General features: G+C 40.5%; 2 protein-coding genes across 4 annotated transcripts in view; both read left to right on the top strand.

The window, feature by feature from the left end:
* dnajc6 (DnaJ (Hsp40) homolog, subfamily C, member 6) overlaps positions 1 to 13,075 on the top strand; it is a 35,022-nt gene extending 21,947 nt beyond the window's left edge. For 2 of the 3 annotated variants that reach the window (XM_069153170.1, XM_069153171.1), the window contains 13 exons: positions 787 to 920; positions 1,904 to 2,098; positions 2,368 to 2,485; positions 3,274 to 3,353; positions 3,475 to 3,668; positions 4,897 to 5,274; positions 5,555 to 5,698; positions 6,630 to 6,731; positions 6,831 to 6,968; positions 7,050 to 7,388; positions 7,952 to 8,100; positions 8,519 to 8,695; positions 10,149 to 13,075. In XM_069153170.1, the coding sequence (XP_069009271.1) occupies positions 787 to 920; positions 1,904 to 2,098; positions 2,368 to 2,485; positions 3,274 to 3,353; positions 3,475 to 3,668; positions 4,897 to 5,274; positions 5,555 to 5,698; positions 6,630 to 6,731; positions 6,831 to 6,968; positions 7,050 to 7,388; positions 7,952 to 8,100; positions 8,519 to 8,695; positions 10,149 to 10,250 (2,250 nt within the window). In that variant the 3' untranslated portion in view covers positions 10,251 to 13,075. The remainder of the gene's footprint in view (positions 1 to 786; positions 921 to 1,903; positions 2,099 to 2,367; positions 2,486 to 3,273; positions 3,354 to 3,474; positions 3,669 to 4,896; positions 5,275 to 5,554; positions 5,699 to 6,629; positions 6,732 to 6,830; positions 6,969 to 7,049; positions 7,389 to 7,951; positions 8,101 to 8,518; positions 8,696 to 10,148) is intronic. The other variant, XM_069153172.1, reaches the window with a different exon arrangement.
* A 7,447-nt stretch (positions 13,076 to 20,522) lies between these two features.
* Positions 20,523 to 25,453, top strand: part of lepr (leptin receptor) — a 38,738-nt gene continuing 33,807 nt past the window's right edge. Inside the window, exon 1 of the mRNA XM_069153177.1 lies at positions 20,523 to 20,652. The gene's annotated coding sequence lies outside the window, so the exon portion shown is untranslated. The remainder of the gene's footprint in view (positions 20,653 to 25,453) is intronic.

The following is a 25,453-nucleotide window of genomic DNA, read 5'->3' on the forward strand; positions in this document are numbered from 1 at the left end:
CATCAAATAAAGGGCTTTTGAGACACTGATCTTTAAAATCTCCTAATACAACATTCAAAAACTCTCCATCAAAAAAAAAAAAAAAAAAAAAGGTACAGTACCACACAAACCAAGAATCTGCTCTTCCACTCTTCCAACTGTTGCTATTCCTGGATGCAACAGTAGTAGTCTGTCTTGTGTCCAAGTACAATAAACCACAGCATAAAAGCTCCTATTGTTTTGTCTCATGTTCTGTCAGTTTATCCACCTCTGTTTTTGTTCAGCAGCTGGTATTTAAAAGAGAAATAAACGTCTCTGACAATTTAGAAGAAGGGAGTGCAAATAACAATGAAATCCAGCCATTACCAAAGTATTCAGTGAAACTGGACTTTCTGTCTGTTCTAATTCAGTGAGACCAATATTGTACACTGGCATGTGGTAGAGCATGTTATTGCCAAGTCGCTGCGGTTTGGTTGTGGCTTGGCAAACTGTTCCTTCTTGCATAATCTCCAAATGGTTCCTTTTTGTAAAAACTGTGTTTTTTTCACTGCTTCAGATCACACAAATGTTTTTGTCTCCCTTCAACCTGAAATGAACTTGTTGCAATGAAAAAAAAATTCTCTTAAATTTCTTGGTGCCTATTTGTGCACGAGTTTGTTAGTCAACTGAAATGTCCTGAAACTATTATACTTTTTTGAATGAAATGTTATAACACATGCAACAGCAAAAAGCATATAAGTGAAGCTGAAATATAATAATTACCCAGCATTAAGGTGTATCAGCTTCTCCCTTGCTGTGTGTTTTCAGGATGGTCGAGCTCTCTCCGGTGTTTTGGTCTGTGCCATGTTCTGCTTCTGCCACCTCTTCAACAACCCAGTTCCTGCCATGCAGCTGCTCAGCGCAAAGAGACCAGGCTCCGGCCTCTGGCCTTCACACCGCAGGTTTGCCTCCCTGAACACGTGTGAGAATGAGAAAGAGAAGAGGGGAAGTGAGGGAGACACCTCTTGCACACCATCTTGTTTCCTGTGTTCCTCTGAGGTTTAATCTTACCTCGTAAAGCTGCCGGAATTGGTAAAAAAAAAACAAAAAAAACACACACATTGGAAAACAGGCAGAAATACAGAAAGTAGAATATAAGTTGAAAATTTCATAACAAAAGTATCACAGTCAAAATTAGTGGTTTGCGAGTGAAAATGATCAGTGTATCAACAGAGGCATCACTTATTCTACACAGATATCTATGTCAGGTTGTTGCAGCAACAAATACAGTAACTATCTAATGTGTTGACAACCGGATGATTGTTCGTTATTTTTAACTATTAATATCTATTGTCCAACACGCATGTCTGTATGTAGACAGACAGTTTGACAGACTATTTTTTTTATCTTGTAAGAAAAAAATACACAGATTTGATGACACGTCTGCCCTCTTGTCTCCTGATTCGGAAGGAAATGTCCTTTCTTATCTATTTCTATGCAGCACAATTTCAGATCATATGCAGTCATGGTCTAATGTTCTGAATTAATCTACAGGAGCAGCCAAACAGTGCAGCTGACAGTCTTTAGTTTTCTCAGCTTATACATGAATCTGAGGCTGCAGAGCTGGCAGACCCTCAAAGGTTGAACATTTTATTCCCCATTACCTGTGGGATTTATCAGTCCACGCTTGTGCAAGATTCTCCTCACGAGTCAGAGTTCATGGAAATGGAAGTATTGAAATCATTCAGGACACTGTTTCATATACTGTGCATTTGTTGGCTTGCAGTCAACTACTGATGCTGTGGAGTCTACAAGAAGCTGCTACTTTATGCACCACACCGGTCATAGAAATGACTAATTATAGATACTTTATAGGACCCTAATCGAAATGTATGGAGATAGAGGACACTTTAAAGTAAAACTGTGAATTTGACTTCCCATGCAGGTACATAGGCTATGTATGTAGCATGGTATCAGAGAAGCCCAGTCTACCCCACTCTAAGCCCCTATTGATCAAGGGCCTCACCATAAGTCCGGTCCCCTGCTTCAACAAGCAGCGCAGCGGCTGTCGGCCCTTCTGTGACGTCCTCATCGGAGAGACCAAGATCTTCACCACTGCACAGGAGTACGAGAGGATGAGGTAAGTAACATCAGTGAGATTAACAGTAGTTTTAACATCACAGAAAGCTTTTGGAAAGGATTAATGGCAACATCTGCATTAGAATTGCACAGTGGTATTATATTTGAATGTTGTTTTATGCGTAGTGTGATATAAATAAAAGTATGAACAGAAAGTAATCATGCCTTTTTTTTCCTTTCTCTCGTTCTGCAATCTTACCCCTTTCATTATTCTTCCCTCCTCTTCCTTCAATTCCCCATGTTTGTCCCCTCTTTTCTCTGCATGTCCAGAGAGCACAGGGTCCAGGAGGGGAAGGTAGTTTTCCCTCTGGGTGTGAGTGTACAAGGAGATGTTGTGGTTTCGGTCTACCACATGAGGTCGACCATTGGAGGACGTCTGCAGGCCAAGGTACACTCCCACGTCCTGCAGAATCTCTTTCAGTACTCCTACACTGCATATAATCAACATCTCAATCAAACTTGACAACAGCAAGGACTCACTGAGGCACACGGATAATAATTGCAAGATTGTGTTGGCACCAGATTACCCTGAACCGTCAGCCTCTCCACCAGGTTCAGAATGTGGATACACCTTAATTAAATGTCAGGAGATAAGTGGTAATATGAAGTTGGAGATTTGTTATTTGTGTTTATAGAAGTATGCAGCTTTCCTCCATCAAGAAACATTTAATGCACAGTTCACACAAAAATGATACATTTTCTTCTTTTTTAGGCTTAATGTGGACCATTATTTCTTCTGGTTATCCGTGTTGGTTATTCAAGGTGTTTGCATTATAAAAACACATGCACATATAACAATATCTCTTTATCATCTTGCTACCTTGGACATTGCTACTAAAATCTTCCTGATTTTAACTAAAAAGATCAATTCAGGTATTAGAGTTAAAGTGGACCTGTTTACAACCTTCTCATGCTTGCAGTGAGCAGCTTTGTGTAATTTGTAGTGTTTCAGCAGTACCTTTACCTGACTTAGTGTTCCAGAGGTGCTTATAAAAAAATCTTGAAAAATATTGTTGTAAGATGATAAATAAAAAATGTTATCATGAAAAAAACAACAACATTGAAGTCTTATTAAACAACATATAATATTTAACCTAATAGTGTGACTTCTGCAGGAGATTGACTATTGGTACAATATAATATGGTCAAACCTTACTTTTGTCCTGCTGTTGTTAGGTGTCCAACACCCAGATCTTCCAGATCCAGTTCCACACTGGCTTCATTGCTCCTGGAACCACCATGTTACAGTTTAACAAGTAAGAACATTCCATCTGCTTAATTATCTTTAATACAACAAAAACAGTTTAAGATATTGAAAAAAATAATGTTAACACAACAACACATTTTCTTTCTCACACACCTTAATTGTCCTCTCAGACCAGAGCTCGATGCCTGTGACACTCCGGAGAAGTATCCCCAGCTGTTCCATATGATACTGGACATGGAGGTAGAAGGAGTGGACAAGCAGAAAGACCTGACGCCGCCATGGGAGCAGTTCCCCTGTAAAGACCTGAGCCCCAGTGTGCTCTTCTCCTGTCACCAGGAACATCAGGACGCTCTGGCTATTGCTGGTACTATGGGGACAGGTGCACTGGGGCAAACACTGGCTTTTAGTCCATAACATAGTGTACAACATCACAATATGTGGAAAACTTAAAACATAAGTAAAGATATAGTAATGACAGCCATCAGTTACAAAGCAAGACTTAACAGTATAAAAATATCGAACTGGTTCTTGCTAGAACAGTAAAACAAGTGAGCAATTTTATGGGCTATAGGCTACACAAACACAAACTGTGCAAGTACACACATACTGCACACATATTTTACATGCACAAATTGGTAAGATGGTGTGCAGCTGGAAAACATCACTGTGACAGAAAGACATTAGAGTATCATGTAGATCAAATTAATGTGACTCATTTTTGTCCCTGCAAGATGAGATGGAGGGCTTGGATCTGGAGGGTAAGACATTAGAGGAGATCCCAGACCTGTTAGAGGAAATATACAGTCAACCTGGGCTTGGTTCAATTCAATCACACTCTCCACGGAAGGAGACTATTTTATTAAAATATTGATAAATACATTTTCCGTTATTGGAAAGTCCATTTGGCTGTCTCCATTTATGATCTGTAAGGATTGAATTGAAAATAAACCCACCCTTGTTATGGAGCAATATATAATTTTGGTAGAAACCTTTACTCCTCCTTTGGCATAAGTACCAACCCTCTGAGGACCTGAATAAACTAACAGTAAATCCAATAACACAGATTCCCTAACATGCAACCACAGACACATGTAGTTTAGTAATATGGAAAACTGGGACAAAACACACAATCCCAGTGAAAATAGGAATTGAGGGGGAAACTGTTAAGCTATAAACAAATCCAAATCTAAAGTGTTCTACCAAAGTGAAATATTGCTCTTATAGTGATTTAATATATATATGTACACAACTGTATTTATTGATTGGATTCTTGTAAATAGAAATTCATCACATTTTAGATATCTCCCACAATTTGCTAAAAGCAGTTACCAGCCGGAACTTATTGGCAGACTTTGTGTAAGTGTGCAACATCATAGCATAAAGTATTAGGAGAATAGCTGGTGCTTGTAGCAGCGATGGCCTGCATAGTTTCCCGTCATTCTCTACTTTGCTTTTGGCCCGTGTTGTCTTGACCTACTCTGTGTTTCTGTCTTCCCTTTACCCAATTAATACTTCGTTATCTCTTCTACTTTGGATGCGTCTTTCTTCTGACTCTCTCCTTCTTTGCCTCCTTCCATCTCATCCCTTTGCAGAGCCAAGCCGGCCCCATGGAGGTGCCGACAGTCGGGGTCATTGCGAGGAGAGCGAGCCCTCAGACGATGAAATGCTTTCTCTCTCCAGCCAGCGAAGCAACGCCAGCACGGTCCCCCAGAAACCTGGCCCCCCTGCTCCAACGCCTGCCGGCTGTGCACCCGCCGAGGAAGTGGATCTTCTTGGCCTGGATGGGGAGGGGGTCAACCGTCCATGCCCTTCGTCTCAGCCTCCGACCACAGCAGCAGCAACCACTGACCTCCTGGGGGACTTGTTCGGGGCCCCGCCTCAGCCAACCAGTGGGCCCTCATCCGCCCAGTCCACTCCGCACAAAGTAGTCCCCAGCACTGCGTCGCCGTGTCCCTCTCCTGCTCAGCCAGGTGAGAAGTATATTTGATTTAAGTCACAACCTAAAACACACTCCAGACATGTTAGTGCACGTAGATCACTTGGTCCCCATTTCGGGTTTGGGCAGTACATTTGTAAAGACTTATACATACATATTTGTCATAATAAATCCAATGTTACTGCATGATTTTGTAATCATGTAATTTTGCCCAATTGGAGAAAAAAAATAAAAAATAAATAACTTCACCATCTTTTGTCATGTAATTCTTCAGTATAAAACAATAAGACTGGTGTATCTTTGGTTTTCCTTAGCGTTTGATCCCTTCGGGGCGGGTCCCATGCCTAAGCCTGCAGACATGATGGGCTCATTCCTCGGACCAGGTAATGCGGGGCAGCCCGACCCTTTCCTGCATGCTCCTCGCTCTCCATCACCCACCCTGCAGCCTACAAGCTTGGGTAAGGCATGCTACTGTTGCTCTGCTGCGTACGGTCCCACAGCACCTTTTTGCATTTAATAAAAGCATTTTGGGAGTCTGTGCCAAATCAGGGTAAGGCATGTTTTACATTGTCTGCAATCCTGCTTTAACACATACATATACAGTGTAACTGTCTGTGTGTATCTGTACTCTTGTTAAAACTGGCATCCAAACCTTGCTTTGGTTTTTAGTCTTATTTGGCTGCAATGTGTTTTTTTTTTTATTTAATGTCCTCTGCTTTGCTCTACTTATTGCTTACCTAGACATTAGCTTTGCTGGAGATAGTTGCTGTAATGTATGTTTTGAGTGAGTGAGTTTGCATGATGCCCTCTATAGTGGGCATTTGCAGCCCAGATGCTAACTACTGTATAGAGACTGCACTGCTTCATACCTCAACCCTAACATGAACCATCCCGCAACATTTCCTCAGGCTGCAGGCAATATTCAAACTTCAAACATCCTACTTCAAATTCATACTTTTTTTTTTTTTTTTTTTTTTTTTTTAATTTTTTTTACTTTGAGCCTTTACAAAGACAAAATTATCAGTATGCATTGTAATCAGTTTGACATGCTAATTTAAAAATTTAATATTTAATCTTTATTGTTTACTTTAACCATACTCACAGTATTGCTGGTGTAAATGGGTCTAAACCTCGCCAGAGTCCAACAGGCTTGATAAATTTGTCAAAGAGGTTCCTGTGCACTCTTCTTGGGTGGGCAATATTAAGTTTAAATTTAGTTTCAAGAACCAACAATTAGATCCTGTGGTTAGGGTTAGGGTTAGGGTTAGGAACAGAGCCCGTTCTTGTGAGACCCAACCTTGTTATTTTCTCTGGTTATAAGGCTTCGTGTCCCTCAATTCACATTCCCTGTGTGCTCTGTCGGTGACAAACACTGATGTGCTTGAACAGGTCGGAGTTCCCCCGTCCCGCCCTCCAACCCAACCGTCAATATTCAGCAGCAGAACGCCATGGGAGGATGGGACTGGAACAGACCTGCTACCGCAAACACGGGTACTTCCAAACATACAGACAAACAGTATGATTCCACAAGCACACACTAAATGCAGTAAATGCTCATCTAATACTTAAATGTGTCTGGCTTTCATTCAGGAGGAGGCTTTGTGATGGGCAGTCGGTCAGCCACTACCAGTCCCACCGGTTCAGTCCACAGCACCCCCACCCACCAAACCAAGCCAAACACTCTGGATCCGTTCGCTGACCTCGGCAACCTGGGGGGAAGCCTTGGAGGTCAGACAACAGAAATTTCCGATAAGTAATTGTAATTTTTGCCTCTGCATTTTATGCCATTACAATTTTCATTTTCATTAGGAGGTTCTGGCTTCTCCAGCAAGCCCACCACCCCGACTGGAACGACTCCCTCCTTCCCTTCGATGGGCTCGCCATCGCGGCCTCCACCATCTCCCCAGCACGCAGCAGGGTGGCAGCAGCCCCAGGCGGGAGCCAGCTTCCCAGCGTGGCAGCCCGGGGCTGGAAGCGGTGGAGGGTGGCAACCCCAAGGACAGGGTCCCACCCCGCAGCCAAAGCCCAGCCCCAGCCACACACCCATACCTCACACATCGCCACAAAATCGCCCCAACTATAATGTCAGCTTCTCTGCAATGGGAGGAGGCTCACCCAGTGCGGCAGGCAAAGCACCGGCGGCAACGGGTAAGCGGGAGGTGGGAATAAGACGGATGCTGATTGTTGCGCGGCAGATGTTCTGGTCAGGTTGTGAATTTGTTCAGTTGTGGTATATTTAACATCAACTCATACTGCAAAAATACAATAATCTTTCACCTTTAGGTGCCACTAAAACAACAGATACGTGCAAATTACTATTAATTGAAAGTATTCTTCCACAAAACCTAAAAAAAAATGTCAAAATGAGATTTTAAAATAAAACATTCCATTTATCTAACAACAAATTATAAGGATTGTTAAAGTTCGGTGGAGTAATCGGTCTTAAAGTGTGTTTTGGTTTGTTCCTGCGAGGGATTAAAGAAATAAACTGCATCTTTTTTTATGTACATTTAGAGAGAAAGAGCCGAGATGTAGTTGTACCACTTGGGTGTTAGCATTTTGATGTTGTAGGCCTGTTCATTCTGAGTGGCAATTGATCCGTTATTTACTTGTTTACAATACATTGCTTCTAATTGCACTGTATGATGATAAGTGGCGGATAAACTTCTAAAGTATATTTTCTGTCTCTATGTTTAATACCTTCCTGCCAGGTTCAAAGCCCAAACCCTCAGTTGCCAACTTTGACGACCTGCTGTCTGGTCAGGGCTTTGCAGGGACCAAAGAGAAGAAAGGGCCCAGGACTATAGCGGAGATGAGGAAGGAGGAGATGGCCAAAGAGATGGACCCTGAGAAACTAAAGGCATGGGATGTTTTTCTGATACTAATTAAAGCAATTTGTGGTTTATTTTTCTAATTTGCTGTTACCATCATGTCCCATGACTTGCATCAATGCGTCTGAGTAGACTTAGTGTCTGATAGCATTTCACTGGGTGTCTGTCATCTGTTTATCCAGTGTGGCTCAACAGAAGCATTTCAGTTTTCCCCAAAAGTAGGATAGTGTACTCAAAAACATTTGGCTGTTAAAGCCTTATTGTTTATTCCAGAATTAATGAAGCAACCAATGTAGGTCTACCATGAGTGAACTTTGGTTCATCTCTTTACTTCTTTTTCAAGCATTTTACTGCAGCCAAAATCACTGAAGCCATTTATGCTTATAATTGTTTCTGGTCCTCACTGGCTAATGGCTCCCCATCTCTGCCTCCCCCTTTGTGCCCCAGATTCTGGACTGGATTGAGGGGAAGGAGCGTAATATCCGTGCCCTGCTGTCCACCATGCACACTGTTCTTTGGGAGGGAGAGACACGCTGGAAGCCTGTGGGCATGGCTGACCTGGTTACTCCAGAACAGGTCAAGAAGGTCTACCGCAAAGCAGTCCTGGTCGTTCACCCAGATAAGGTGAGACGGATATTGACTTAAAAATGTGAGGGTCTTTATGTCTTTCTGTCTGTATGCAGGCAAGAAAAGGACACAGCCTTCTCTGGCTCTACATCTGAGCTCTGTGTCGATACAACCCAAAATAATCATCTGGTGAATCACAGAGGCGATATCCCAAAAAATGTGTCATCATAACAGGACAGTCATAAAAAGCAACTAGAGGCAAAATCAGATGATTCAGCAAATACAAGCTTAAAGCCCCTAAAATGTTGGCTTCAGATAATCTTCCTTTCACTTTTAATAAATTTGACAAACATCTATGGGAATTTTTGTTTTATAACAAGGGCTCAAAAGGCTACATAAAAAAAAAAATAAAATAAAATAACTAGTGGCTCATAGTGACAAACACACATGATCATCACCTACTTTTTAGCTTCACGAAACATTTCAGTGTCTTTGAGATCATTGTTTTGGTTTGCAACTTCACTGTTTTGGTTCAGGCAGCTGTTTTGGCTTTTAATAAACCCACTATGTGTTTTCTGCCCAGCATCAAACAGCTGAGAGACAGGTTGAGAGCACTCACATTTCTAAAGTGGGCATAAGCACAGCACAGAGCATTGTTTATTAGGAGTTTGTTTTGTTTTGTATGAAAGGAGCAGTGTGTGGGCCTATACAACACAGATTCTCCTTAAACTTGAGAGGGAAGGGGTGGTGAATTGGTTGCAATCTGCAACCAATTCACCACTAGATGCCACTAAATCATACACACTGCTACTTTAAATTAAGAGTATTTTGGTGTTTCGGATCTTTTTTTCTATGAGTATTGGGTTTCTTTTTCTCTGAATTTTTTGTTCATTCCTGTTAGTTGTTTTGACCTCACCGTCTTTGAGTTGTTTATCACCTCCCCGCTTCTTTCCGGGTGCTTTGTCACACGCTTGTGAATGCGTTGATGTTGCGTGTCAACATGTTTTTCAGCCGACGGAAGCCTTATATCGTTCACGTACTTTGCCTCTGTACTCTGCGTGTTACTGGAAGACTCACTAGAAGGCACACCAGAACATCCAGATTTGCCTGATGTAAACAACAAACTTGTTGACAATCGAAAGGGGTCACTACTTCCCTGATTCTTGGGGGATGTGCATAACCAATGCTAAACAGACCTTGGATTTGCGAGGCGGCCATCATGCACACGTGTAGTTGAAATCAAGTGCATCTCCGGCCCTAGAAGGAATCAGGACTAAAATACACGAGAAGGGAAAATGTTGCTGCATTGCCCTCTAATGGCTGAATTTTGGTTTAGCTTTTAGGACCTCTGGCTACAGTCCAATGTTTTCTGTCAAAGCAGGTGTTTGTTTTGTATCCAGGTGTCAGCAAGAGGCAAACTACTCACCTTGCTAATTTGAATATGCCAACATAACTGAAATGGATTTGCTTATGGGTGTAACTGTTGTGTGTTTTCTCTTTCCCTTACCAGGCGACAGGACAACCGTATGAACAATATGCCAAGATGATTTTCATGGAACTAAATGACGCCTGGTCAGAATTTGACAGCCAAGGACAAAAACCTCTCTACTAAATAAAGAGTGAGAAGACGTGAGCGAGGAGCTGATTCTGTCATCTAATCCTAAAAGTGTTACCACCTGTGGTCAGCATACTACAGCCGCACCCTGCAACATCTGCCTTTATACCTGTGCTTTGACTCATGCTTCTCATCTTGCCACACAAACACAGAACACCGATGATGGCAGAAGACCTCAGAACAGACTGCTGTGCCCGGACTACCAGTGCAACTGAACAAATGACTCCTCCCCGTAGCTGTAACATACCTGCTGTATGTATGTGGTGCAACGCTGTCCGTCCTTGTACAGGGTCCTTAGCTCCAACCCAACCCACCAATCAAAGCCACCAGGATGTCTGGAAAGACAGAGACACGCTTGACTCTGAAGAGACAGATCAAAACAGAGCAATAGACGGGGGTCTCGCACGATAACAGAAAACCACATCAGGGAGTAAACTGAGCAAGCATTTCACAGACTGCTCTACGCAAGAGAGTTAGAGCGCCAGATAGTCTGTAAGGCACAACAAGCATTTAACGGTCATTTGAGAAGTAGTTTGTTTTGTAATGTGTGTGATCCATGATCAGTTCAGTCATATCAAATTCACAGTTTAATGCAACTGAATGTTCCTAGTAATAAAACAGCAGCATGAAGTTACTGTACCTTAAGTTGAGAGTGATTTGAAGCCGAGTCGGTAGTCTGTCCAAAATAGGCTGTTTGCAGGTACGAATTTACAATTATCTATAATTTAGAAGGTGAAAATATTTCATATCCATTAGCCTCGAGATGTCTACTGAGGATAACTGAAGATGAAAAGGCTAATTAGAATTTTAAAAAGCAAGTTTTTACAGGAAAAAATATCAGGAAAATCAACAAAATGTAATTTCCTGACCTAATATTCATATGACAGCTGAAACAAAATGGTGTTCTATACTAATTCTCTGTGTGTCTGGCATAATGCAGCCTTGTGTGTTTCAATGGGGAAACTGGGGACTGTATATTTTAGGATTAGCACATGTACAGTTTCTCACGTGAAGCACCTTCAGGCCTCATGCGAACTCACTCAGACGTGTAAGTTACGTATTTCTGCAGTGGAGCTCTGAGAAAGCACAAACTGAAGACTCTATTCGGTGCAGCTTTGAAGGAAAGCCATTGTTATTTATTTATTCACTGGCTCATTTTGTTCATCTTCGTTGTCAGACCTGCTGCATGTTGGTTTAAATGTCATTTGCAAAGGAGAAATGGTGCAGGATTTTGGGTGCTCATTATATTTAACTCCCAAACTGGATGAAAAACTAGTAAAACGTGAATAATTTGTCAGACCATTGTGTCTGAAGACTTTTATATCCTGCAATATTGCTTCCAAATTGTAGAAATGACACTGATGTACGTAAATTCAAACTCCCTACAATGCAATAAGAGTTTTGGGTTGATTTTACAGACATTCATCATTTTGTCATGCTTTATTACATCTCAGTGTTTCATATCTTGTTAATTTTCCTCTCATACTATATCTACAGTTATTAGTACAGTTTAATCAAAACATAGATTTTGAGAGGATGCACAAGGTTTTATTTTTTATTACTTGATTGATTTTGTTTACTTTTCTGAAACATTTCTGTCACTGCACTGACACTTTTATTTAAAATCAGCATGCAGCTTTTGGGCATGTAATACAAGCTCTATTTCATATCGACTGTAAGTTCAAGCACCCACAGCTCAAAGTAATTTCTCTTTCCAAGAGCTGTAGATGATGTTTTAAATGTTTTAAATCTAACTTAACAGATATTAACTTAAATCTCTGTACAAATTCGATAACAATGCTGACTGGTGTGATTATTCCTTAGTACGACCGTCTCTTTCCTGTAATTGGTCCATGACCTAGAAAAACATAATCATGACATTGGATCCTTGTGTAAAAAGTATTTCATAATCTAAGAATGAAGTCCATGGGAGAATGACATTAAAATAACAAAAAAGTATATATAAAGAGAATTTCCTTGAGGAGTTTGAGGTTTTCACAGGACACTAATATGATTATATAACCTCTGCACCTATCAGCTCACTGTTAAACCACTAAACCCACTTTATTCCTTCACAAATTGTTTAAAATCATTTACCACACGCAAATTGAGAATGTTTGCCTTCACATGTTTACGTTTCTTACATTGTTATTGTTTTCATGCTCTCTCTGATTTGAACAGTTAGCTGAAGGATGAGACTTTTTTTTTTTTTTTTTTTTGGCATCATACTGTCTTTTCCCTTCGTTGGAGCTCTTTCCTCCACGGAGTTCCCAGTTTGTCCATCTGCATGATGGATGTTGGAAAAAAAAGAGCGTGACTGCTTCTTCAACTGATTAAGGACCTAGAAAGGATGCCAAGGCAGGAGAAACTCTGTGTCTAGACTGAAACGGGTCCCCAAACAAGACACTGGCTCTCAGGCTGAAAAGACTCACCTCTGATCTTGAGGCTACTGCTGACTTTGGTGACGTACCAGATATGAGAAGTGTGTCGTATGTGTTTATGCTCTATTTACACTGAGGACCTACATGTGAAATAACCCTCCTAAGATCCCTCCGCTGACTGAATCTGCAAACTTACAGCTATGTTAAAAAGCTAACCTCTATATTGTAGTCAATGGATGTGTGTTGTTTGAAGTTGTGGTAGGTATGAAAGTTTGGATACCGAGTACTGTACGTTCTGTGTTTGCCTGTCTGCTGTTCAAGTATTACTAAATTGTGTAAAAATTCTGTTCATGTGTTTCTTTTCAGTTCTGTTTACCGTTACAGGATGTACATAATGATCAAGTGCAGTGCACAAAAATAAACTGTAAACAGAAACTTCAAGGGGTGAGCGGCCTTTCTCAGGTTCTTTGTGTCTCTTGCCGTTTCTTTTTAGGAACACTAGAGGGAAGCACAGTACAACAAACAAACTACACTGGTGCCCTCTAAAGTGATGATCAGTGTGCTCATTGGTGGAAATTATTAGATCATTTACTTCAGTAAAAGTACCAGTACAGCAATCTAAAAATTACTCTATCACTAGTATATATCTTTCAAAAACATATATTAGTAAATGCATTGAGATATAGCAAAGTATCCTAAAATTTCAAAGTAAAAGTACTGATTCTGTAGAAAAATGTACCCTCTAGCTAAGATATTGACATTACTAGACTGTTATTTTTATAATGTCTTAACACATATTGCAGTCTTTTTTCAGGTGATTATACACTCATTAAAAAAACACGATTATGAATATTTTCCATTTTCTGCCCCACTAAACCTTACAGTACAGTAGAGAGTGTGTTAACTTGATATTTATCCATTTATATAAAACATGTGAAGGAGTTTAAGTATCTTGGGGTCTTGTTCATGAGTAAAGGTAGGAAGGAGCGGAAGATTGACAGGCGGGTTAGGGCGGCGTCAGCAGTAGAGCAGGCACAAGTCAGCATTCCAACATTCATCGATGGTCACGAGCTCTCGGTAGGGACCGAAAGAATGAGATTAGGGTTGCAAGCAGCTGAAACAAGTTTCAGGGTGGCGGGGCTCATCCTTAGAGATAGGGCAAGGAGCTCCAACATCCAGGGGGAGTTCGGAGTAGAGCCGCTACTACTTTGCGTCGAAAGGAGTCAGCTGAGGTGGCTCGAGCATCTGATCAGGATGACTCCTGGGAGCCTTCCTCTGGAGGTTTTCCAGGTACAGAAAGGAGGGATTATATATCTCATCTGGCCGAGGAACGCCTCGGGATTCCTCAAGATAAGCAGGAAAATCTTCCCTAGGAGAGGGAAGGCTGGGAAAACTTGCATGACCTGCTGCTACCTGGAACCAACTTTGGATAAGCAGAAGAAAATGGACGGATAAAACATTTCATGTCTGTTACTTTGAAGAGGTTTTTCCCCCCCCCCCAACTTCTAGTGTCAACATGACACCAACTTTTACATATAAATCTTTCTTTCTTTCTATCAAGGTCCATAAGTTATTTAATTAGATAATGAGTGTCAGCCTGTGGTGCAGGACTTCTGCTCTGATGTTGATAACAATAAGCTGTATTACAAGGCTGCTGTTTACTACTTGTTCTTCATCTTAAACTCTTTTCATATGTGACCATTTAGGGGTTGATATGTTTTCCCTCTGGGCCCAGATCCGGGAAGAACAGGACTACAGAGCCAGTGTTTGACAACCCAGAAGCACGTTTAGGGTAATTGAAAAAAAAAGACCCTCAATCAGTGATTCATTGTAAAACCAGGTTACACTCTTCAGTTTTTTCCTTCTTCCAGCTCGCTTCTGCTGACAGTGCTGACGCACTTCCTGAGAGGAGTTCAGTGCAGATGATTGTTCTTTATTAGCGTAGGCTGATGTTTCATTTTTCATGATATCCTACACCATTAAACACACGTCTCATCTAGATGTCAGGTCATTTTACACACACACACACACACACACCTACAAATTGCTGAGACATCTTGATACAGTGGAGAAAAGGATGTCCTTTGGAGTGAGTAAAGAGTGGACAGCCAGTGGCCTGCAGTGTTTTCACGTCATCTTTTAGTATTGACTCAGCTCACTTAGACAGTCGGCGGAGGTGATAGCAAAAATAGTACCAGATACCAGATAAGTACTATCCACAACTTTTGGCCAACGGAAAACTAAAAAAGCAAGTTAAGCCGAGCTGGTATCTGAAGTGAAAAAAGGCCATTAGTTGTGCTTGCTATTACTCTGCATTAAATGAAACATATTTTTTTTTGTATAGACATAAAGAACTCTGAGAGCTTTGACATTTTTTTTATTTATTTATTTTTTTTTTATTTATTTTTATGGGAATAAGTGTAAACTTCTGCTCGGAGAATTATGTTCCCCAAAAAGCACTCTGACAGGACGATTGTCCCGCCGGGTCAACAGAATATAATGAAAGTTTTGCAATTTATTAAAGCTAAATCAAACCGTATCTTTGTCAAAGTATCAATCTATTACTCATCTGAGAAAAATATTCTGACTTTGAAAATAAATTATTTGCTGCAACCCTTCCGGTGTTTTCAGGTTTACGATGAATCCTGTCTGCACAAAGAAAGACCAATTTGGTTTCATCTTAGCTTGCTGATAAATAAGCGAGAGCTCGTTTTTCACTGTTTTTAATATGATCAGGTTTTTTTTTAATCTATTCATTGAGCTAGTTGTACAAAGTAATTGTTTAATTCCACTGCTAAATTCACTGTCAAACACATGGACTTTGTTCTCACCCCAGTTTAGACAATTACTGTAGATTACTGATGATGTCAGATTTGAAGCCAAACTGAAGACTGACATGCTGCTCTTGAAGATGCAGTGTTAATCATATTTTAAATCGAATTCGGATTTTACCTGGTCAGGACAGGTTGCACGTTACTTTACTCATAGATGGTGTTTAACTAAGAAGACATTTTTATTTGAGTATCAGGACTACTGTGCTCGAAAAGCTGTAAAGTTGTGAAGGTGGAAACTGAATAAATAGGGCCTCTCTGTCCATTTACACAGGGAAGCTCAAAGTGCTTCTAACCGTCTCCTGGAAACACATGTGAAGCCGGATATTTCCGAAAAACAGTGCACGTGCTGCTCTGCTTTAGTATATATAAATAAATACTGTACATTTAAGACAAAAATCAAACGATAGAGTTTTCGTACAAACATAAAATGTATTATTGTTATCTTTAAGTCAGCTGACTGGCTGGGAACTGTTCATGGCCCCAGAGATGCTTCTCCTCCAGTCTGGGAACTCATTAGGAACTTCAAAAAGCATGTTTTCACATGGTTCCTGCAGTGTACGGTCATTAAAAGAAACACAAGGTACTTCGATTGGATGGTTCATTTCTCTGAAAAGTGTTTTCATGCAGACATCGTGCTGCTAATCTTTTGGTTCATTAAGAATAATTGGTGGATATAGATTCACGACACAAAAAAGTAATGCATTAGTTTGACAAAACAAAATGCATAATATTGTTATTTTGAATGATGTTTCATTTTAAAATAAGCATAGAAAGGGAACACTAGAACACTAATATTTTTGTTTATAATGTTTACTGTCCACCTCAAAAAGCCTCACTTGACCAGCAGACATGCAGGATTACTTTGGGACAATGGTGCTTTGATCTAATTTCTCTCATCAGTCTGCCAACGTGCTCCCAATGACAATAGTAGCACGTTGATGTTCAGCGGACAGAAACGTTAACCAGCTTATGTTCACCATCTTAGGTTTATGTCTTAGCATGCTAACATTTAAAATTAGTACCGAACAGAGTGGGCTTAGGTTAATGGGAATGTCATTAGTTTTGCACATATTTGGTTGAAAAGTGTGGTGAGAATAAAATGTTGTCCTGATTATGAAAAGTTAAAGGATCCGTAAAGTCATCAAAATGTCAATCAGTGAAACAGGTCTGAACATTGGGTTTGGGTTTGATGAGTGAAGCCCAAGTGTCTTAAAGTGCAATTCCACTGCGGGCCACTAGGTGCTGGCTCCTAGTCAGGACCACATTTCATGGTAATCAATGCCATAGTTGCCAAGATATTTAACTATAAAGCAAAAATAGCCACATCATGTTGGTGTAAGAGGAAAAGTAAAGGGATCACCAAAGCCAGACCAGAGTGGTGGACAGACTGGGTAAAATTGCAATTCCACTAGAGTGCCTGAAAACCTGGCGTATATTTTTGATCTTGAGGTTTAAAATCCCAGCCAACAACACCGTGAGAAAAGCAGCATAATTATCATGTTATCAGGAGGCAACTTGAGTTCATAACAAGCGCGTTTTAAGGGCTCATTGACCTTGGTGACCTCAGTGACATTGTACACTATGACCAGCACTTCCTGCAGAGAATCACTAAATATAGCACAGTCCAGTGAATAAAATGCAGCCGTTACTGAAATGTCAACACAAATGCACTCATTTTATTCACAAGGTTCCTCGTTAGTGGGTTTCTAATATAGTCAGGTGGCTTTCTGACCATCAAAATGGAACATAGAAGGAGCTGGCTTGCTTCTGCGCATCACATATTAAAGAGCTGCAATTTATGTCTCTGTCAAACTTCTGGATTTGAACGGTTTCATTGGGATTATTTTATTAATGCTCCCTCAAATTTTGTCGTAAACTCTGACCTAATCTTTCCTCACTACATGCAATGACATGACAGAAACAAACAAGTTCTGTCTGACGCAATAAGAATAAAGGGTAGTTCTGTTTTGGTGTGTGTGGGTGTGTCTACGTGCATTAATAGGAATGTGTAGTTTGCATGCTGAGACGGAAATATTTCTGCTTGTGTGTTAAGATTTCACACAGGAAGAAAAAACAGACCAGACTTGTTTCAGTGCTGCTTTTGGCATTTCTGCTTAGATAAGAAACATTATCTTTATGTATGACAGCAGCTGCATGATGCTTACTGAGCATAATATTCAATTCAATTCAATTCCATTTTATCTACAGTATATAGCACCAAATCACAACACAGGTTATTTCATGGCACTTAACACATTAAAGTCCCTACAGCAAGACTTTACAATATTATACAGAGAAACCCAACAATTCAACAATTCCCACATAAGCTAGGAGGGAAAAAACTCCTCTTTAAGGGAGAAAAACCTTCAACAGAGGGAAGGAAAAACTCCCTCTTAACAGGACGAAACCTCCGACAGAACCAGGCTCAGGCCTCGACCGGTTAGGGTGAGAGGAGAGCAGAGAGAGAAAAGGACAGCATAGAGATACAAGAGAAGAACTGTTGATGGAGACGACAAGCGCAGAGCAGAGACATGCAGCTCCATGACGGGACATCTGCAAAAGAAAGAACAGAAACTATGCGAGCGAAGGAACTGAATGGAGACAACAGACAATAAGAAAAAGCTATGAGAGAGAAAAAGATGGTGAGGTATGAGTCAGTTAAAGAGTAGGAGGAAAGAAAATAAGCTCAGCATGTAACGAGGTCCCCCAGCAGCCTCGGCCTATAACAGCATAACTAAGGGTTGGTTCAGGTCTACCTGAGCCAGCCCTAACTACAGGCTTTATCAAAAAGGAACGTTTTGAGTCTAATCTTAAAGCTAGAGAGGGTTTCTGCCTCTCGAACACAAACTGGGAGTTGGTTCCACAGGAGAGGAGCCTGAAAACTGAAGGCTCTGCCTCCCATTCTACTTCTGGAAACTCTCGGAACCAGAAGCAGACCAGCGTACTGAGAGCGAAGTGCTCTGCTAGGATTATATGGTTCTATAAGATCTCTTAAGATATGATGGAGCCTGGTCAAGTAGAGCTTTGTAAGTCATCGAGAGAATTTTAAATTCTATTCTTGATTTAACAGGAAGCCAGTGAAGAGAAGCTAAAACTGGAGAAATACGAGAATATAGTACAGTACAATACAGTATTGTATTTAGCATTCATAACAAGTCCATTATGTAGATAAATATTTCACAGCACACTATAAAGTAGTTTTTAGTGCAGATATAAGCATTTATTAATTCATAAAACCTAAATACTGGTGATAAAAATGTAGTCAAGTCAGCAGTGAAGACTTAAGGCTGTGTGGTGTTTTCAAACCACTTCAGGTGTCTGTGAGGTTGACTTCCTGACTCTTCTGTGGTCAGCAGAGTTGTGGTATCTTACTGGCAGTTTAAAAATAGCCGCCTACTCTTTGGCTCTGCCACTTCATAAGCATGGGTTAAATGCAACAACAGCTGTGATGGAAAACAATAATGGAACTATAATAACTTTTACAGGCATTTAAAAGCTGCTTTAAAATAGTACGCCTGTTGTTGGGGTTTGTTGTCATATGCTTCTGGAGCTGTGCTTTCCTACGTCCTCTTTGGGGTCAGAATGATTATTGGTTTTTGTAGCAGGTGCAGCAACAGTTGAGGACTTCCCCGATGGGCTGATGGGTGGTTAACCTTGAGTTTTGATTCATCGACTCCTTTGCACATTTAATAATGCATAAACTATTTTTTGGCCACTTGAGGGTGGTGCAAAAAGCGGTAACACAGACACCTTACACATTTGTTGTGGATGTTGGCAAACAGGTGTCCAGTATTCAAATTCTTTTTGTCATTTGATGCTGAGCAGGCAGTCGAAGGTGAATAGCTCTGCCTGCCTAATGCTCACAGCTTCAGCCTTTGCTGCAATAAAAATCTGAAAAACCTGTTCGCATGAAGGTTTGCGCAGCCGCTCGGGGGCGGCTAAGTGCAATGATGGTGAAGTCAATCCTCTGTTTTTAAATGTTGTTCCAACAATGGCGGCAGTGGTAGAGCTAGTTGTGGCAATGCTAAAAAAATATATTGAGGAATTGATGCTTCAAAGTCTGCAGTGGTCAATTACAGACATGGCGTTGCGCTGTGCTCCAATTTTGGGGAGGATCGCTGTTGTTTACAGATTTGTGCGTTGCGACACAGAACATACATCACACACTAGTCAATCCTGATTGGTTAAAGGCTGCTCCATTAGTTTCAAAATTAGCCCGAGGACTGTGCCAATTTGAAAGGACTATAAACACTATTGCAGCTTTTTTTTTTTTTTTTTGAGCCTAAAGTTTGAGGGCCTAACAACCATGGAACTTCAGAATAGGATGGTAACGCCGTCCATTACTGATAAAAGATTATTGTTTTTTGCGCAGCTCTGAGTTTTGTGTCTGCATTACTCCTGCAGCGGAAACTCCATTCTAAACAAACAGGATGTATTTTTGAACTAGCAATAGTATCTTGCTAGAGGTTTGTTCCCATCCCGCTGATAAATAAAGCAGGGTTGCATCCTAGAGTTTGTTTGGCCTGGTCTGCATCAGAGTGGGTCAGCGTTGGGGTGTAACGACATAAATGCTGTATCCTTGCTATCCAGAGGCAGCTCTTGGCCAGAGAGCGTGACCACTGACAGAAGGTGGGCTTGTCACTCAGCTCTTGGCTGAAGAGTGTCCGGGGACTTTCGGGATCAAATATCACTCGTAGCATACAGTGAACACACACATGCACAGAAACAAACCTTTGCACCTCAGCCAGAGTGGAAAATTAGAGGTGAGTACTGACAGAAGGTGGGCTGACTCAGCTCCTCTTTCTCCAAGTCTCTGTGAAATCCTTTCGTGCAAACGTGCACATCTAGTCCAAAAATACAGATGGCTCTTATCCAGAAGATCTGATCCTCATGTATTCTACACTTGCAGTGCAAACACCCTTGCAGATACGCAAAGCGGTTCAAACACACAGATGTAACACCCTCGTTTGTGTGTGGTGGTGAGTGATTGGTGTGTATTCTGACACCGTGTCAGAAATAGCCCCCCATGCCCAGAGACACACAGCCCCACATAAAGCGCTCCGTCTGTGGGGCTTCGAAATGTCTCTTAACAGTCGGCTACTACAAATGTTCGAGATATGAGACGGAAGGCAAACTTCACTTTTGACATTACACTTCCGGAGAACTGCTGGAGTGGAGCAGCTGGTGAGTAATTTACAATTTTACATTGGAAAAGAAGCTGAGAGATGAATGACACAGCCTAAATGCCCACACTTACTTACACCTTTAACTAACAATTAAAATGTTGTTTTGAGACTGAGTCACTGGAGTTGTTCTTGTGTGGTTGTTCAGAGAAACAAGTGGCCAGTACTGAAGGATCGACCTCACGTTTCTCTTTAGAGAATCTCTATTTCTTTTGTTATGATGAAACAGCCCTTTCTCCTGCCAGTCACTCAGTCTTTCTACAGTATATCTTTCTTTCTTTCTGCCAACTTGAATTGATTATTTAGCACAAACTCTTTGGCATGATAAAATGTGATGTCTCTGCTGCTTTCTCTCTCTACATTTGTCCCTCCAACTTTTCAAATTTTAGGGGGATGAATTGACAGACGAAAAATACCCCAACACTGCTGTATCTTTTCTTAGCCAGAGATCAAGTGTGAGGGGGACATGAGGTCAGGGGAAATGCTTATTTCTTGGATCTCTTGTTTGCGCACGTTTTAACTTGGAAAGCAATAAACATCTATAAGTAAACAAATTGTTTGATGTTTTGGGAAATTTGCTGAATCAGTTTCTTTTCAAGCGATGAAAAGATCTTTCATCGCGCCACAGCTTAAATCCTGTTTTTAGTCTGGTTTAGCATGACGCCAGGCTAAACATCCTCTCTCCAAAGTTACAAAAAATACCAACCAATATCTCTAAAGCCCTGAAATGGACACGTTTTATTCTGTTTCTTAAATTTATAAAAGTAATCCTGATTCCACCCGTCTTTATGAGCGGTGGGCTGTTTCTTGGCAATGACTTCCTGTAGTAGTGTTGACAAACTGTACTGTAACATGGTCTTTAGCAAAAAACCTCTGCTACCTTTGTACAGAATGAAACTAAGCTAAAGGATGTCTATTGTTGCTCATATTTATCACAGATATTCTTCTTAATAAAGCAAATAACCATATTTCTCCAAAATGTCCTCTGCTAAACGCACAGACATGTTGATATTGTTACTCTCCTTTCACTCAAATACAGCTCCTTTAACGTCTCATGAAATGGAGTTCGCTCCGTTAAAACAGAATCTAATCCTGACCCAAATTACCTTAAATTTCTTGTCCCACCTTGATATCAGAGAAATTCAGTCCACTATAAAATATAGCATCATTTTCCCCCAATACGCTGCAGGACACTACCCACTACTGTGGATTTAGACTCTTTTTTATTTTATTTTTTTAAATCTGGGATAAAAAAATTAAAAAAAACCTCTTAAAGTTAATTTGGCTCAAATATATTTCAGTTCAAAGCATTAGCTACTTCAAAAGAGCACATTTTTTCCCAGCAGTCAAACAGCCCTCATGTTCTTACTGGAGCAAAAGGCAGCGGAAAGTCAAGGCAAGCTGTGATCAGGTCCCTTTGCCACAGACACATTTCATGCGAGCCTGAGGCAAAACCCGCCCAGCTTGACTTCGATCGACAGTCCAGTGCCTGATGTTCAGGAGGAGACGCCTGTTTTTCACTCTGCATCACAGCTAACAGCCAGGGTAATTCTGCCGAGTGCATTTTGCTGCCAATTAGACCAATTTCTCTATTTGAATTAGGGGGCGCTCAAGGTGAGGTTTTGGTCACAGGCATCTCCATAGTGATGAAGGGGGCTGTTGCTCAGTTGGCGCTAAAGAGCCCAGTTTGCACAGAGGCTTAAAGTGTAAATATTGTTCAGCCTTTATCTTCATGTTCAGGATGAAAAAGGGACTTGTTCCTTGTATTTTGGGGAAAATGTCAGGGTCTTGGCACCGTAAGGGGCGTTTTGGGGATACACATATTTGCTTTCTTGCAGAGAGTAACAACAGAAGATTGATGTCAGTATGTATGATATGTATATTACTGTCTGTATGTTAAATATGAAGCTACTGCCAGCAGATGGTTAGGCCAGTTCTTTTCCAGTGCTTTTAGGCATATGCTCTGCTCAGTTAGCTGGCTGCAGGAGAAAGCTTCATATTTACTGTGTTTACTTGAGTGGCTTCGAAATTCTCATCCAACTCTCTGAAAGAAAGCAGAAAAGTGTATTTCCCATACCTTCACAATGGTCCTTAAAACATGATAACTTGACGGCCAACTAAGTGAATGAATAAAAGATTCCATTTTAACATAATAATAACAATGCATGGGTATCTAATAGTATTATTTATTTAATAATAATCAATTGCATGCCTGAGTATTTTATTTCTATATTTCATAATTTTGTGGAAACAATCAATTAGGTAATGTTGTTTTGCTGACCGGAAAAACGTTTGATTTCTAGATGAATTTCCCTAAAAAGGCGCTCAGTTTAAACAATAATTTTGAAGCTTTGCAGGAACACAACCAAACATTAAACTTTATAAATAAACCAAAATATTTTAACAAGTCAGAGACTTAAGACATTTTTTAGTGTGACTTGAGGCCAGTTCAGACCAAAGATTCCTGACAAAAAGATATAAAACTTGCAACTACTCGCACTTACGCAGTCTGTGACATTCAGAAATCTGCCAGTTTACACCAAAGCAATACGATGAGGTGGTTATATAACTATCTCCAGCCGCACATTTTTAATATCTGCTTATTGCTATTTAAAGCAACTCAAGGCACTGGGCTAACACGCAAGAGCACAGACATTCAAACAGTTAAAAGTTTCTTGTTTACTCCACATGTGCCAAGAATAACTGCACTTTACCCCAAAAAACTGATTTCACCCGATCTCAGTGACCCTGGGTTTCAAATTTCAGAGACCACAGATACTTTTAGAACTTTACTGTATTACATCATAAAGCACACAGCTTTTCACAGGCCAAACATGAGTTCAGGGGTGCTTTGTGTTATTGTGCAGTATATCCATTTCATCCCTTCGCCTGTCTGCTGGTCAGTTTTCCTCTGGTAAACTACCAGCTTGATTTTTCCACCATCCACCAGCACTGCGTGATCAAATGTTCTGTGGCTGTACGTCTGTCAACAAAGTACTTTACCTCACTTGTTTTTTTTGGTATTTGTGTGTATATCAATTATAATGAAAATAATAATGCTTTTAGCTCTATAGTAGTGGAAATATTCGAGGACAGAAGACAAGACCCAATTTACAGTCATTATAAACAGGAATTTCCAATGAAATGAGATTCTCCATTTTAGTTAATTCGTTGCTTCCTCTCCACTTTTTCCATTTCCTGTCATTACCGCCGTCCTCTTTATTGTGTACCTCTTTACTTATCCTCCATATGAAAGCACTCTCACACAGTTACAGTTCCTCCCACACTAGTTCTCCCTCACCTCCTATTTAGGTTGTTTTTTTGTTATGTATTTAGTTTTTTTCTTTCCTCTAATGTTTTATTTGGGAACATAAAAAAAACCCACAAATGCACTGTGCACATGCATTTTCAGACATGCGCACAACAGGGATGTGCAATATATTTATATCGTATCATTATTATGATGTGAGACTAGATATTCTCTTGGCGTTTGGAAATGGTAACATCATGTTTTGTTTTTGTTTGTGTATTCTGCTGGTTTTAAAGGCTGCATTACAGTAAATGTAATTTTCTGAACTTACCAGATTGTTCCAGGTGTGAACTCTTATTTTTCATTACCCATTTAATCATTACATCCATATTACTGCCGAATTTTCTTTGCAAAAATCAAATTGTTTAAATATTTGTTCAAGCACTAGTGGCCACCCCTACAATATTGTTGCAAAATATTGACTTTTCAGCCGTCACCATCTTGCTGGCTCGGAGCGGTTTGGAGCCAGAAGTGACCATATTTGGACGAGCAGGGGAGGAGCCTATCCCTAATGCCAGGCTTTATTGGAAAGAAAATTATACTCAAACTGAATGAAAAAAAAACAAAGTATGGCTTCAGGCTGCAAATAGACAGTTTAATGTTTACACACCATGTTTTCTCTGAAAAACCCCAGCCAGGGGAGTTTGATTCTTAGTGAGCAGATGGGAGCATTTTCATTCACAAAAAAAAACCCCCACCTTCAGACACCTTGCATCAGTGTACTCAAATGGCACTTCCCTGCCAGGCTTTATGACCTCAAAGCTTTCAATTCGAAAAAAACAAAAACACGAGCATTTGAATGGCTCAAGGTGTCAAACTGAAGCTCTCCACTGCTGAGGGGATGCAGCGAGACATTAAGGTATGACTCAGAGAGAGACACCTAGATGTTATTGCCTGCTGCAGGCTGCTTTAGTGTGCTGAAGTGGGTGTTTGGGAAGTCGAGGGCATTGTGTAAAACTGGTGCTCTTGTATTGCTTTGAAACCCAACTCCAGCATGTCTGTGACCTTTCAGTTTTCTGACTGTCAATAACAATCTTAAAACTATTTATCGCTCAGATACTGATGGTTTTATGATAATGGTCCTACAAGTTGTGGTCCTCGGAGAGCAATAGGATCAGACCATGTTTGTTATTGTCTTTGGCCCTGAATTATATCCAGTCTGAGGTGGCTGTTTTGATGGGCGGCGTGAACACACATGAAATTACATAAAACATTTTTTTTTTTTAAAAACAGTACTGATGGGTATAATTTACAGAAGCACATAACTTTTTTATGGAAATGAAATTGATTTGATAACCACATAAACGTAACTTTGCTTTAGTTGAGCATTAAAGTTGTCTTTGCATGAGTTGATTGGCACGAGGTTCTTCATTCATGCTTCACAATCAACATCCATCAGTTGCTTAGCTTCTACTTTTGCTGACTGGTAATATCCAGTCACATGTTTACAGATGTACAGAACAGCCTGGATAACTTTAATAGCATCTCTTTT

The sequence above is a fragment of the Embiotoca jacksoni genome, unplaced genomic scaffold, assembly GCF_022577435.1.
Source record: "Embiotoca jacksoni isolate LCO1_2020_lvr unplaced genomic scaffold, fEmbJac1.0.p SCAF_19, whole genome shotgun sequence".
NCBI classification, from domain to species: Eukaryota; Metazoa; Chordata; class Actinopteri; family Embiotocidae; genus Embiotoca; species Embiotoca jacksoni.